The 14,285-nt window shown below is 42.6% G+C and overlaps 1 protein-coding gene across 1 annotated transcript in view; it reads left to right on the top strand.

Moving 5' to 3' along the window:
* Positions 1 to 14,285, top strand: part of Nlrp5 (NLR family, pyrin domain containing 5) — a 270,742-nt gene that overhangs the window by 175,083 nt on the left and 81,374 nt on the right. The window contains exons 43-46 of the mRNA XM_087603010.1: positions 74 to 154; positions 2,236 to 2,316; positions 7,781 to 7,858; positions 9,941 to 10,021. Of these exons, the coding sequence (XP_087459136.1) occupies positions 74 to 154; positions 2,236 to 2,316; positions 7,781 to 7,858; positions 9,941 to 10,021 (321 nt within the window). The remainder of the gene's footprint in view (positions 1 to 73; positions 155 to 2,235; positions 2,317 to 7,780; positions 7,859 to 9,940; positions 10,022 to 14,285) is intronic.

Raw genomic sequence — 14,285 nt, 5'->3', positions numbered from 1 at the left:
CTATGTAGTTTGAACATGAACTGTTCTTATCCCAACATGGGCAATAAGTTATTAACTCTATCTTTTGTTACAGAAAGCACAACAACTCCTCCAAAAAAAGATGACAAAGCAACCCCGGAGGAAGAAGGATCAGAGAAGGAACAGAAATCACCAGGTTTGCAGGAGGGGTGGGATGTAAAGATGGTTAAACTTACAGACACATGCTGTGTAGGTTTCTGTCAGGTGAGTTAGACCTCCATATTCTTCTGTGCGCTCAGGCAGGTTGGAGTTGATTTCAGGGCACCCACATCAGGTGGCTCAGAGCTGGGTATATAAATTCATCTCCAAGAAACCCAACACCTCTGTCCTCTACTGCCAAAAGGCTCATACATACCCACTCATAGGCATGAAATTAAAGTTAAAAATAAGTCTTTGTTTTAAGGTAGATGTTTCCTGATCAAGGACACCTGAGTTGACCTCTGGCACCAACATCAACATGACACACATGTTGATCAACATTAACACTGATCTCATACCACACACATATGTACAGGTTAATTTTTCTACTTACCGACAGAGAGGTGTGGGAGGGTAATGTTGGGTTTCTCAGCACTAGGTGACAGCTCTCTGTGCCTGTCCTTTAACAGCTATCCCCATTGGGCGACATGTTGCTTCTTTCAGGGTATATGACTTTCAATGTGTCTCCTAGATAGGTGGAGTGCTAGTTCTTGGTTCCATTGGTTTGTATCATAAATTTTAAAATTGCCTTGACAATTTCATAGAGGGAAATGATCACCTACGTTACTGATATGCACGGCATTAAGTTGCATCTGTGTTTGGGTATATAACTGTTAATAAGGTTGAAACTGGAGGCTTGTCTTGCTCAGTAAAGAAATGCTTTCTGTGCTTGGGCCAGAGTTCCATTCCCATAACCTATCTAGATGGGCTGGTGGGAGGGGCATGTGACTATAAAACAACCACCAAGGAGGCAGAGACAAGGAGGATCCCTGCTGCTTGCTGCCCAGCCCAGGCTACCATGGTGAGATCCAGGTTTAGTGAGACTCTCCAAAACTAAGATTGGAGACAAGAGACAGGGCCCGGAGGGTCAACATCACTTGCCTACTGTTTTGGAGAATGCAAAATCAGTTTTCAGTTCTCACATGCCAGCTCATATCCGTAAGTCTAGTGTCAAGGAATTTGCCCTCTTGTAGTCTAAGTAGGCATAGCCTGCCTGGCACAGGGTACAGCGACATCCGTACAGGAAGAGCATTCTTAAAGATAAATACATCTTTAGAAGTTAAGACTGAGAGTGACTGAGAAAGACATGAAAAGTCAACCTATGGTCCACCGATGGTCACAGAATTTGCACATGGACCTGCCAGCGTGCATGTACACACAGAGCCGTGGCAACTAAGAGGAGGAGCTGCTGCAGAGCAGCAACTCCAAATGCTGATACTTCCTCAGGAGCCCGCACCCAAACTATTATACATTTTTAAGTGTCTGACGTTTGCACAGGGAGTCTCAGCTGCATGATTTCATGTGCCCAGCAGCTCCGTCATGTCCAAAGGATAGCAGTTCATATCTCTCCTCCCCACCCTCTGTTCCCTCAGGATTGGAAGCTCATAGAGATGGTATCTCTGCTTTGAAGAGTAAAATCCTGTTCCCCTTATAGCACACACATAGAAGTGGCTCACAGCTGCCTTTAACTCCAGTTCCACAGAGCTCAATGTCCTGTTCTGGCTCCCTAGGGCACCTGTGTGAATACATGGACATGTCTCAAACAATAAAATGTATTCTTTTCCAAACCTAGTTACATTTCTAAAGAGGAAGTAGACAATCGGGAACATCTGTGCACCCACAACAAGACACACAAACCTGAAGACAACTCTAATTACAAGTATCAGTTACCCGCAAATTAAATCTCATACAAGCTGCTTCTACAGGTCAGAAATTGGAAGGGATTGGGGATGAATAACAAAGATGAACCTTAACTACCTATGACCCAGCTCCTCCTTGTGTGACACCCACCCTAAGCCTCTCAAAGGAACTAGGAGATAATGCACATGTTAGGGTTCATATGTGAGCATCTTTGCCTCTCTCTACTGCCTTACTGTACTTGAGAGACATAGGGCCTGACATCAAATTCTATATGGATATCACCTGAGCAGAAGTTTGCCTAACACTCTCTGTCGTTCGGACATGAACCGTTTCATCCCAACATGGGCAATAAGTTATTAACTCTTTGTTTTGTTCCAGAAAGCCCAACAACTCCTCCAAAAAAAGATGATAAAGCAACCCCGAAGGAAGAAGGATCAGAGGAGGAACAGAAACCACCAGGTTTGCAGGAGGGGTGGGCTGTAAAGATGGTTACACCTACAGCCACATGCTGTTTAGGTTTCTGTCAGGTGAGTTAGACCGCCATATTCCTCTGTGCGCTCATGCAGGTTGGAGTTGATTTCAGGGCACCCACATCAGGTGGCTCAGAGCTGGGTATATAAATTCATCTCCAAGACACCCAAAACCTCTGTCCTCTACTGCCAAAAGGCTCATACATACCCACTCATAGGCATGAAGTTAAAGTTAAAAATAAGTCTTTGTTTTAAGGTAGATGTTTCCTGATCAAGGACACCTGAAGTTGACCTCTGGCACCAACATCAACATGACACACATGTTGATCAAAATTAACACTGATCTCATACCACACACCTATGTACAGGTTAATTTTTCTACTTACCGACAGAGAGGTGTGGGAGGGTAATGTTGGGTTTCTCAGCACTAGGTGACAGCTCTCTGTGCCTGTCCTTTAACAGCTCTCCCCATTGGGCGACATGTTGATTTTCTCATGGTATGTGATATATATATACATATATATCTTCATTACCTTGAGTATTTTTTTTTAGTTCTTTTTTTTTTATTAACTTGAGTATTTCTTATATACATTTCGAGTGTTATTCCTTTCCCGGTTTCCAGGCAAACATCCCCCTCCCGCCTCCCCTTCCTTATGGGTGTTCCCCTCCCATATGGGTGTTCCCCTCTCAACCCTCCCCCCATTGCCGCACTCCCCACAACAGTCTAGTTCACTGGGGGTTCAGTCTTAGCAGGACGCAGGGCTTCCCCTTCCACTGGTGCTCTTACTAGGATATTCATTGCTACCTATGAGGTCAGAGTCCAGGGTCAGTCCATGTATAGTCTTTAGGTAGTGGCTTATTCCCTGGAAGCTCTGGTTGCTTGGCATTGTTGTACATATGGGGTCTCGAGCCCCTTCAAGCTCTTCCAGTTCTTTCTCTGATTCCTTCAACGGGGGTCCTATTCTCAGTTCAGTGGTTTGCTGCTGGCATTCGCCTCTGTATTTGCTGTATTCTGGCTGTGTCTCTCAGGAGCGATCTACATCCGGCTCCTGTCGGTCTGCACTTCTTTGCTTCATCCATCTTGTCTATATGGATGGATGTATATGTATGGACAACATGTGGGGCAGGCTCTGAATGGGTGTTCCTTCAGTCTCTGTTTTAATCTTTGCCTCTCTATTCCCTGCCAAGGGTATTCTTGTTCCCCTTTAAAGAAGGAGTGAAGCATTCACATTTTGATCATCCGTCTTTTGAGTTTCATTTGTTCTAGGCATCTAGGGTAATTCAAGCATTAGGGCTGAGTTTTTGATCTTAGCCATTCTCACTGATGTGAGGTAAAATCTCAGGGTTGTTTTGATTTGCATTTCCCTTATGACTAAAGATGTTGAACATTTCTTTAGGTGTTTCTCACCCATTCGGCATTCTACCTTGAGTATTTTTTATTTACATTCCGATTGTTATTCCCATTCCCGGTTTCCAGGCCAAATTTCCCTAACCTCTGAACCTCCCCCTCCCCCTCCCCTTCTATATATGTGTTCCCCTCCTATCCTCCCCCCATTACCACCCTCCCCCCAACAATCACGTTCACTAGGTGTTCAGTCTTGGCAGGACCAAGGGCTTCCCCTTCCACCGCTGCCCTTACTAGGCTATTCATTGCTACCTATGAGGTTAGAGTACAGGGTCAGTCCATGTATAGTCTTTGGGTAGTGACTCAGTCCCTGGAAGCTCTGGTTGCTTGCATTGCTGTTCATCTGGGGTCTCGAGCCCCTTCAAGATCTTTAGTCCTTTCTCTGATTCCTTCAACGGGGGTCCTGTTCTCAGTTCAGTGGTTTGCTGCTGGCTTTCGCCTTTGTATTTGCTGTATTCTGGCTGTGTCTCTCAGGAGACATCTACATCCGGTTCCTGTCGGCCTGCACTTCTCTGCTTCATCCATCTTGTCTAATTGGGTGGCTGTATATGTATGGGCCACATGTGGGACAGGCTCTGAATGGGTTGAACCCCATTTTTTAATAGGGTTATTTGTCTCCCTGCGGTCTAACTTCTTGAGTTCTTTGTGTATTTTGGGTATAAGCCCTCTGTCTGTTGTAGGATTGGTAAAGAGCTTTTCCCAATCTGTTGGTTGCCATTTTGTCCTAACCACAGTGCCCTTGGCCTTAAAGAAGCTTTGCAGTTTTAGGAGATCCCATTTGTCGATTCTTGATCTTAGAGCATAAGCCATTGGTGTTTGGTTTGGTTTGGTTTGGTTTTTTCAGGAAATTTTCTCCAGTCTCCATGTGTTCGAGAGTCTTCCCCACTTTTTCTTCTATTAGTTTGAGTGTATCTGGTTTGATGTGGAGGTCCTTGCTCCACTTGGACTTAAGCTTTGTACGGGGTGATAAGCATGGATCGATCTGCATTCTTCTACATGCTGACCTCCAGTTGAACCAGCATCATTTGCTGAAAATGCTATCTTTTTTTTTTCCATTGGATGGTTTTGGCTCCTTTGTCAAAAATCAAGTGACCATAGGTGTGTGGGTTCATTTCTGGGTCTTCAATTCTATTCCACTGGTCTATCTGTCTGTCTCTGTACCAATACCATGCAGTTTTTATCACTATTGCTCTGTAATACTGCTTGACTTCAGGGATAGTGATTTCCCCAGAAGTCCCCTTATTGTTGAGGATAGTTTTAGCTATCCTGGGTTTTTTGTTACTCCAGATGAATTTGCAGATTGTTCTGTCTAACTCTCTGAAGCATTGGATTGGTATTTTGATGGGGATTGCATTGAATCTGTAGATCGCATTTGGTGAAATGGCCATTTTTACTATGTTGATCCTGCCAATCCATGAGCATGGGAGATCTTTCCATCTTCTGATGTCTTCAATTTCTTTCTTCAGAGGCTTAAAGATCTTATCATACAGATCTTTTACTTGCTTGGTCACAGTCACACTGAGGTATTTTTTTTTTATTTGGGACTATTAGGAAGGGTGTCGTTTCCCTAATTTCTTTCTCGGCTTGTTTCTCTTTTGTGTAGAGGAAGGCTACTGATTTATTTGAGTTAATTTTATACACAGCCACTTTGCTGAAGTTGTTTATCAGCTGTAGTAGTTCTCTGGTGGAACTTTTGGGATCACTTAAATATACTATCATATCATCTGCAATTAGTGATATTTTGACCTCTTCTTTTCTAATCTTTATCCCCTTGATCTCCTTTTGTTGTCTGATTGCTCTGGCTCGAACTTCAAGAACTATATTGAATAAGTAGGGAGAGAGTGGGCAGCCTTGTCTAGTCCCTGATTTTAGTGGGATTGCTTCAAGTTTCTCTCCATTTAGTTTAATGTTAGCTACTGGTTTGCTGTATATGGCTTTTACTATGTCTAGGCATGGGCCTTGAATTCCTATTCTTTCCAGGACTTTTATCATGAAGGGGTGTTGAATTTTGTCAAATGCTTTCTCAGCATCTAATGAAATGATCACGTGGTTTTGTTGTTTCAGTTTGTTTAGATAATGGATCACGTTGATGGTTTTCCATATATGAAACCATCCCTGCATGCCTGGGATGAAGCCTACTTGATCATGGTGAATGATTGTTTTGAAGTGATCTTGGATTCCGTTTGCCAGAATTTTATTCAGTATTTTTGCGTTGATATCCATAAGGGAAATTAGTCTGAAGTTCTCTTTCTCTGTTGGGTCTTTGTGTGGTTTAGGTAAAAGAGTAATTGTGGCTTCATAGAACGAATACGGTAGCGCTTCATCAGCTTCAATTTTGTGGAATAGTTTGGATAGTATTGGTGTGATGAGGTCTTCTGTGAAGGTCTGATAGAATTCTGCACGGAACCCGTCTGGACCTGGGCTCTTTTTGGTTGGGAGGCCTTTAATGACTGCTTCTATTTCCTTAGGAGTTATGGGGTTGTTTAACTGGTTTGTCTCTTCCTGATTTAACTTCGGTACCTGGTATCTGTCTAGGAAATTGTCCATTTCCTGCAGATTTTCAAGTTTTGTTGAATATTGGCTTTTGTAGTAGGATCTGATGATTTTTTGAATTTCCTCTGATTCTGTAGTTATGTCTCCCTTTTCATTTCTGATTTTGTTAATTTGGACACACTCTCTGTGTCCTCTCGTTAGTCTGGCTAAGGGTTTATCTATCTTGTTGACTTTCTCAAAGAACCAACTTTTGGTTCTGTTGATTCTTTCTATGGTCCTTTTTGTTTCTATTTGGTTGATTTCAGCTCTGAGTTAGATTATTTCCTGCCTTCTACTTCTACTGGGTGTATTTGCTTCTTCTTGTTCTAGAGCTTTTAGGTGTGCTGTCAAGCTGCTGATATATGCTCTTTCCTGTTTCTTTCTGCAGGCACTCAGAGCTATGAGTTTTCCTCTTAGCACACCTTTCATTGTGTCCCATAAGTTTTGATATGTTGTACCTTCCTTTTCATTAAATTCTAAGAAGTCTTTAATTTCTTTCTTTATTTCTTCCTTGGCCAGGTTATCCTTGATGAGTAGAGCATTGTTCAAGTTCCATGTATATGTGGGCATTCTTCCCTTATTGTTATTGAAGACCAGCTTTAGCCCGTGGTGGTCTGATAGGACGCATGGGATTATTTCTATCTTTCTGAATCTGTTGAGGCCTGTTATATGACCCATTATATGGTCAATTTTAGAGAAAGTACCAGGAGGTGGTGAGACGAAGGTAAATCCTTTCCTTTAGGATAGAATGTTCTATAAATATCTTTTAAGTCCATTCGGATCATGCCTTCGCTTAGTCTGTCTATGTCTCTCTTCAATTTCTGCTTCCATGATCTGTCCATTGATGAGAGTGGGGTGTTGAAATCACCCACTATTATTGTGTGAGGTGCACTGTGTGCTTTGAGCTTTAGTAAGGTATTTTTTATGTATGTAGGTGCCCTTGAATTTGGACATCGATATCGAGGACTGAGAGATTGTCTTGGTGGATTATTCCTTTGATGAATATGAAGTGTCCTTCCTTGTCTTTTTTGATGACTTTTGGTTGAAAATGTATTCTTTTCAAAACCTAGTTACATTTCTAAAGAGGAAGTAGACAATCGGGAACATCTGTGCACCCACAACAAGACACACAAACCTGAAGACAACCCTAATTACAAGTATCAGTTACCCGCAAATTAAATCTCATACAAGCTGCTTCTACAGGTCAGAAATTGGAAGGAATTGGGGATGAATAACAAAGATGAACCTTAACTGCCTATGACCCAGCACCTCCTTGTGACACAGACCCTAAGCCTCTCAAAAGAACTAGGAGGCAATGCACATGTTAGGATTCAAATGGGAGCATCTTTGCCTTGCTCTACTGCCTTACCGTGCTTGAGAGACAAAGGGCCTGACAACAAAGACTATAAGGATATAACCTTAGCAGAAGCTTGCCTTAATACTCTATGTAGTTTGAACATGAACTGTTCTTATCCCAACATGGGCAATAAGTTATTAACTCTATCTTTTGTTGCAGAAAGCACAACTCCTCCAAAAAAGGATGACAAAGCAACCCCGAAGGAAGAAGGATCAGAGAAGGAACAGAAATCACCAGGTTTGCAGGAGGGGTGGGATGTAAAGATGGTTAAACTTACAGACACAAGCTGTGTAGGTTTCTGTCAGGTGAGTTAGACCGCCATATTCCTCTGTGCGCTCAGGCAGGTTGGAGTTGATTTCAGGGCACCCACATCAGGTGGCTCAGAGCTGGGTATATAAATTCATCTCCAAGACACCCAAAACCTCTGTCCTCTACTGCCAAAAGGCTCATACATACCCACTCATAGGCGTGAAGTTAAAGTTAAAAATAAGTCTTTGTTTTAAGGTAGATGTTTCCTGATCAAGGACACCTGAAGTTGACCTCTGGCACCAACATCAACATGACACACATGTTGATCAACATTAACACTGATCTCATACCACACACCTATGTACAGGTTAATTTTTCTACTTACCGACAGAGAGGTGTGGGAGGGTAATGTTGGGTTTCTCAGCACTAGGTGACAGCTCTCTGTGCCTGTCCTTTAACAGCTATCCTCATTGGGCGACATGTTGCTTCTTTCAGGGTATATGACTTTCAATGTGTCTCCTAGATATGTGGAGTGCTAGTTCTTGGTTCCATTGGTTTGTATCATAAATTTTAAAATTGCCTTGACAATTTCATAGAGGGAAATGATCACCTACGTTACTGATATGCACGGCATTTAGTTGCATCTGTGTTTGGGTATATAACTGTTAATAAGGTTGAAACTGGAGGCTTGTCTTGCTCAGTAGAGAAATGCTTTCTGTGCTTGGGCCAGAGTTCCATTCCCATAACCTATCTAGATGGGCTGGTGGGAGGGGCATGTGACTATAAAACAACCATCAAGGAGGCAGAGACAAGGAGGATCCCTGCTGCTTGCTGCCCAGCCCAGGCTACCATGGTGAGATCCAGGTTTATTGAGACTCTCCAAAACTAAGATTGGAGACAAGAGACAGGGCTCGGAGGGTCAACATCACTTGCCTACTGTTTTGGAGAATGCAAAATCAGTTTTCAGTTCTCACATGCCAGCTCATATCCGTAAGTCTAGTGTCAAGGAATTTGCCCTTTTGTAGTCTAAGTAGGCATAGCCTGCCTGGCACAGGGTACAGCGACATCCGTACAGGAAGAGCATTCTTAAAGATAAATACATCTTTAGAAGTTAAGACTGAGAGTGACTGAGAAAGACATGAAAAGTCAACCTATGGTCCACCGATGGTCACAGAATTTGCACATGGACCTGCCAGCGTGCATGTACACACAGAGCCGTGGCAACTAAGAGGAGGAGCTGCTGCAGAGCAGCAACTCCAAATGCTGATACTTCCTCAGGAGCCCGCACCCAAACTATTATACATTTTTAAGTGTCTGACGTTTGCACCGGGAGTCTCAGCTGCATGATTTCATGTGCCCAGCAGCTCCATCATGTCCAAAGGATAGCAGTTCATATCTCTCCTCCCCACCCTCTGTTCCCTCAGGATTGGAAGCTCATAGAGATGGTATCTCTGCTTTGAAGAGTAAAATCCTGTTCCCCTTATAGCACACACATTGAAGTGGCTCACAGCTGCCTTTAACTCCAGTTCCACAGAGCTCAATGTCCTCTTCTGGCTCCCTAGGGCACCTGTGTGAATACATGGACATGTCCCAAACAATAAAATGTATTCTTTTCAAAACCTAGTTACATTTCTAAAGAGGAAGTAGACAATCGGGAACATCTGTGCACCCACAACAAGACACACAAACCTGAAGACAACCCTAATTACAAGTATCAGTTACCCGCAAATTAAATCTCATACAAGCTGCTTCTACAGGTCAGAAATTGGAAGGGATTGGGGATGAATAACAAAGATGAACCTTAACTACCTATGACCCAGCTCCTCCTTGTGTGACACCCACCCTAAGCCTCTCAAAGGAACTAGGAGATAATGCACATGTTAGGGTTCATATGTGAGCATCTTTGCCTCTCTCTACTGCCTTACTGTACTTGAGAGACATAGGGCCTGACATCAAATTCTATATGGATATCACCTGAGCAGAAGTTTGCCTAACACTCTCTGTCGTTCAGACATGAACCGTTTCATCCCAACATGGGCAATAAGTCATTAACTCTTTGTTTTGTTCCAGAAAGCCCAACAACTCCTCCAAAAAAAGATGATAAAGCAACCCCGAAGGAAGAAGGATCAGAGGAGGAACAGAAACCACCAGGTTTGCAGGAGGGGTGGGCTGTAAAGATGGTTACACCTACAGCCACATGCTGTTTAGGTTTCTGTCAGGTGAGTTAGACCTTTATATTCCTCTGTGCGCTCATGCAGGTTGGAGTTGATTTAAGGGCACCCACATCAGGTGGCTCAGAGCTGGGTATATAAATTCATCTCCAAGAAACCCAACACCTCTGTCCTCTGCTGGCAAAAGGCTCATACATACCCACACATAGGCATGAAGTTAAAGTTAAAAATAAGGCTTTGTTTCAAGGTAGATGTTTCCTGATCAAGGACACCTGAAGTTGACCTCTGGCACCAACATCAACATGACACACATGTTGATCAACATTAACAGTGATCACATACCACACACATATGTACAAGGTTAATTTCTCTACTTGTCGACACAGAGGTGTGGGAGGGTAATGTTGGGTTTCTCAGCACTCGGTGACAGGTCTCTGTGCCTGTCCTTTAACAGCTCTCCCCATTGGGCTACATGTTGATTTTCTCATGGTATGTGATATATATATACATATATATCTTCATTACCTTGAGTATTTTTTATTTACATTCCGATTGTTATTCCCATTCCCGGTTTCCAGGCCAAATTTCCCTAACCTCTGCCCCTCTCCCTCCCCTTCTATATATGTGTTCCCCTCCTATCCTCCCCCCATTACCACCCTCCCCCCTACAATCACGTTCACTAGGTGTTCAGTCTTGGCAGGACCCAGGGCTTCCCCTTCCACCGCTGCCCTTACTAGGCTATTCATTGCTACCTATGAGGTTAGAGTACAGGGTCAGTCCATGTATAGTCTTTGGGTAGTGACTCAGTCCCTGGAAGCTCTGGTTGCTTGCATTGCTGTTCATCTGGGGTCTCGAGCCCCTTCAAGATCTTCAGTCCTTTCTCTGATTCCTTCAACGGGGGTTCTGTTCTCAGTTCAGTGGTTTGCTGCTGGCTTTCGCCTTTGTATTTGCTGTATTCTGGCTGTGTCTCTCAGGAGACATCTACATCCGGTTCCTGTCGGCCTGCACTTCTCTGCTTCATCCATCTTGTCTAATTGGGTGGCTGTATATGTATGGGCCACATGTGGGGCAGGCTCTGAATGGGTTGAACCCCATTTTTTAATAGGGTTATTTGTCTCCCTGCGGTCTAACTTCTTGAGTTCTTTGTGTATTTTGGGTATAAGCCCTCTGTCTGTTGTAGGATTGGTAAAGAGCTTTTCCCAATCTGTTGGTTGCCATTTTGTCCTAACCACAGTGCCCTTGGCCTTAAAGAAGCTTTGCAGTTTTAGGAGATCCCATTTGTCGATTCTTGATCTTAGAGCATAAGCCATTGGTGTTTGGTTTGGTTTGGTTTGGTTTTTTCAGGAAATTTTCTCCAGTCTCCATGTGTTCGAGATTCTTCCCCACTTTTTCTTCTATTAGTTTGAGTGTATCTGGTTTGATGTGGAGGTCCTTGCTCCACTTGGACTTAAGCTTTGTACGGGGTGATAAGCATGGATCGATCTGCATTCTTCTACATGCTGACCTCCAGTTGAACCAGCATCATTTGCTGAAAATGCTATCCTCTTGTTAGTCTGGCTAAGGGTTTATCTATCTTGTTGATATTGTCAAAGAACCAACTTTTGGTTCTGTTGTTTCTTTCTATGGTCCTTTTTGTTTCTACTTGGTTGATTTCAGCTCTGAGTTTGACTATTTCCTGCCTTCTACTCCTCCTAGGTGTATTTGCTTCTTTTTGTTCTAGAGCTTTTAGGTGTGCTGTCAAGCTGCTGACATATGCTCTTTCCTGTTTCTTTCTGCAGGCACTCAAGAGCTATGAGTTTTCCTCTTAGCACAGCTTTCATTGTGTCCCTTACGTTTGGGTATGTTGTACCTTCATTTTCATTAAATTCTAAAAAGTCTTTAATTTCTTTATTTATTTCTTCCTTGACCAGGTTATCATTGAGTAGAGCATTGTTCAATTTCCACTTATATGTGGGCATTCTTCCCTTATTGTTATTGAAGACCAGCTTTAGGCCGTGATGGTCTGATAGCACGCATGGGATTATTTCTATCCTTCTGTACCTGTTGAGGCCAGTTTTTTGACCAATTATATGGTCAATTTTGGAGAAAGTACCATGAGGAGCTGAGAAGAAGATATATCCTTTTGCTTTCGGATAGAATGTTCTATAAATATCTGTTAAGTCCATTTGGCTCATGACTTCTCTTAGTCTGTCTAGTCTTTCTTTAATTTCTGTTTCCATGATCTGTCCATTGATGAGAGTGGGGTGTTGAAATCTCCTACTATGATTGTGTGAGGTGCAATGTGTGTTTTGAGCTTTAGTAAGGTTTCTTTTACGTATGTAGGTGCCCTTGTATTTGGGGCATAGATATTTAGGATCGAGAGTTCATCTTGGTGGATTATTCCTTTGATGAAGATGAAGTGTCCTTCCTTATCTTTTTTGATGACTTTTAGTTGAAAATTGATTTTATTTGATATTAGAATGGCTACTCCAGCTTGCTTCTTCTGACCATTTGCTTGGAAAGTTGTTTTCCAGCCTTTCACTCTGAGGTAGTGTCTGTCTTTGTCTCTTAGTTGTGTTACATGTAGGCAGCAGACTGTAGGGTCCTCATTGCGTATCCAGTTTGTTAATCTATGTCTTTTTATTGGGGAGTTGAGGCCATTGATGTTGAGAGATATTAAGGAATAGTGATTATTGCTTCCTGTTATATTCATATTTGGATGTGAGGTTATGTTTGTGTGCTTTTCTTCTCTTTGTTTTGTTGCCAAGACGATTAGTTTCTTCTTCTAGGGTATAGCTTGCCTCCTTATGTTGGGCTTTACCATTTATTATCCTTTGTAGTGCTGGATTTGTAGAAAGATATTGTGTAAATTTGGTTTTGTCATGGAATATCTTGGTTTCTCCATCTATGTGAATTGAGAGTTTTGCAGCATACAGTAACCTGGGCTGGCATTTGTGTTCTCTTAGGGTCTGTATGACATCTGTCCAGGATCTTCTGGCTTTCATAGTTTCTGGCGAAATGTCTGGTGTGATTCTGATAGGTCTGCCTTTATATGTTACTTGACCTTTTTCCCTTACTGCTTTTAATATTCTTTCTTTATTTTGTGCATTTGGTGTTTTGACTATTATGTGACAGGAGGTGTTTCTTTTCTAGTCCAATCTATTTGGAGTTCCTTAGGCTTCTTGTTGGCCTATGGGTATCTCTTTTTTTAGGTAAGGGAACTTTTCTTCTATGATTTTGTTGAAGATATATACCTATTATCCTTAGGTTTGATCTTCTCATTGAGTCCTGGATTTTCTGTATGTTTTGGACCAGTAGCTTTTTCCGCTTTACATTATCTTTGACAGTTGAGTGAATGATTTCTATGGAATCTTCTCCTCCTGAGATTCTCTCCTCCATCTCTTGTACTCTGTTGGTGATATCTACAGCTCCTTGTCTCTTTTGGTTTTCTATATCCAGGGTTGTTTCCATGTATTCTTTCTTGATTGCTTCTATTTCCATTTTTAATTCCTTCAACTGTTTGATTGTGTTTTCCTGGAATTCTTTCAGGGATTTTTGTGACTCCTCTTTATGGGCTTCTACTTGTTTATTTATGTTTTCCTGGAATTCTTTCAGGGATTTTTGTGACTCCTCTTTATGGGCTTCTACTTGTTTATTTATGTTTTCCTGGAATTCTTTCAGGGATTTTTGCTATTCCTCTCTGTAGGCTTCTACTTTTTTATTAATGTTTTCCTGTGTTTCTCTAAAGGAGTGCTTCACGTCTTTCTTGAAGTCCTCCAGCATCCTGATCAAATATGATTTTGAAACTAGATCTTGCTTTTCTGGTGTGTTTGGATATTCCGTGTTTGCTTTGGTGGGAGAATGGGCTCCAATGATTCCATGTAGTCTCGGTTTCCGTTGCTTGGGTTCCCGCACTTGCCTCTCACCATCAGATTATCTCTAGTGTTACTTTGTTCTGCTATTTCTGACAGTGACTAGACTGTCCTATAAGCTGTGTGTCAGGGGTGCTGTAGACCTGTTTTCCTGTTTTCTTTCAGCCAGTTATGGGAACAGAGTGTTCTGCTTTCAGGCGTGTAGTTTTTCCTCTCTACAGGTCTTCAGCTGTTCTGTGGGCCTGTGTCCTGAGGCCACCAGTCAGGTCACTTGGAGTAGAAAAGTTGGTCTTGCCTGTGGTCCCAAGGCTCAAGTTTGCTCATGGGGTGTTGCTTATGAGCTCTCGGAGAGGGCAGCAACCAGGAGGACCTGCGCCGCCCTTTCCGGGAGAC

This window comes from Rattus norvegicus, chromosome 1 (assembly GCF_021556685.1).
Source record: "Rattus norvegicus strain SHRSP/BbbUtx chromosome 1, alternate assembly SHRSP_T2T, whole genome shotgun sequence".
NCBI classification, from domain to species: Eukaryota; Metazoa; Chordata; class Mammalia; order Rodentia; family Muridae; genus Rattus; species Rattus norvegicus.
Note: the sequence above shows the minus strand (reverse complement) of the source record. Positions and strands in the feature narration are given on the sequence as shown.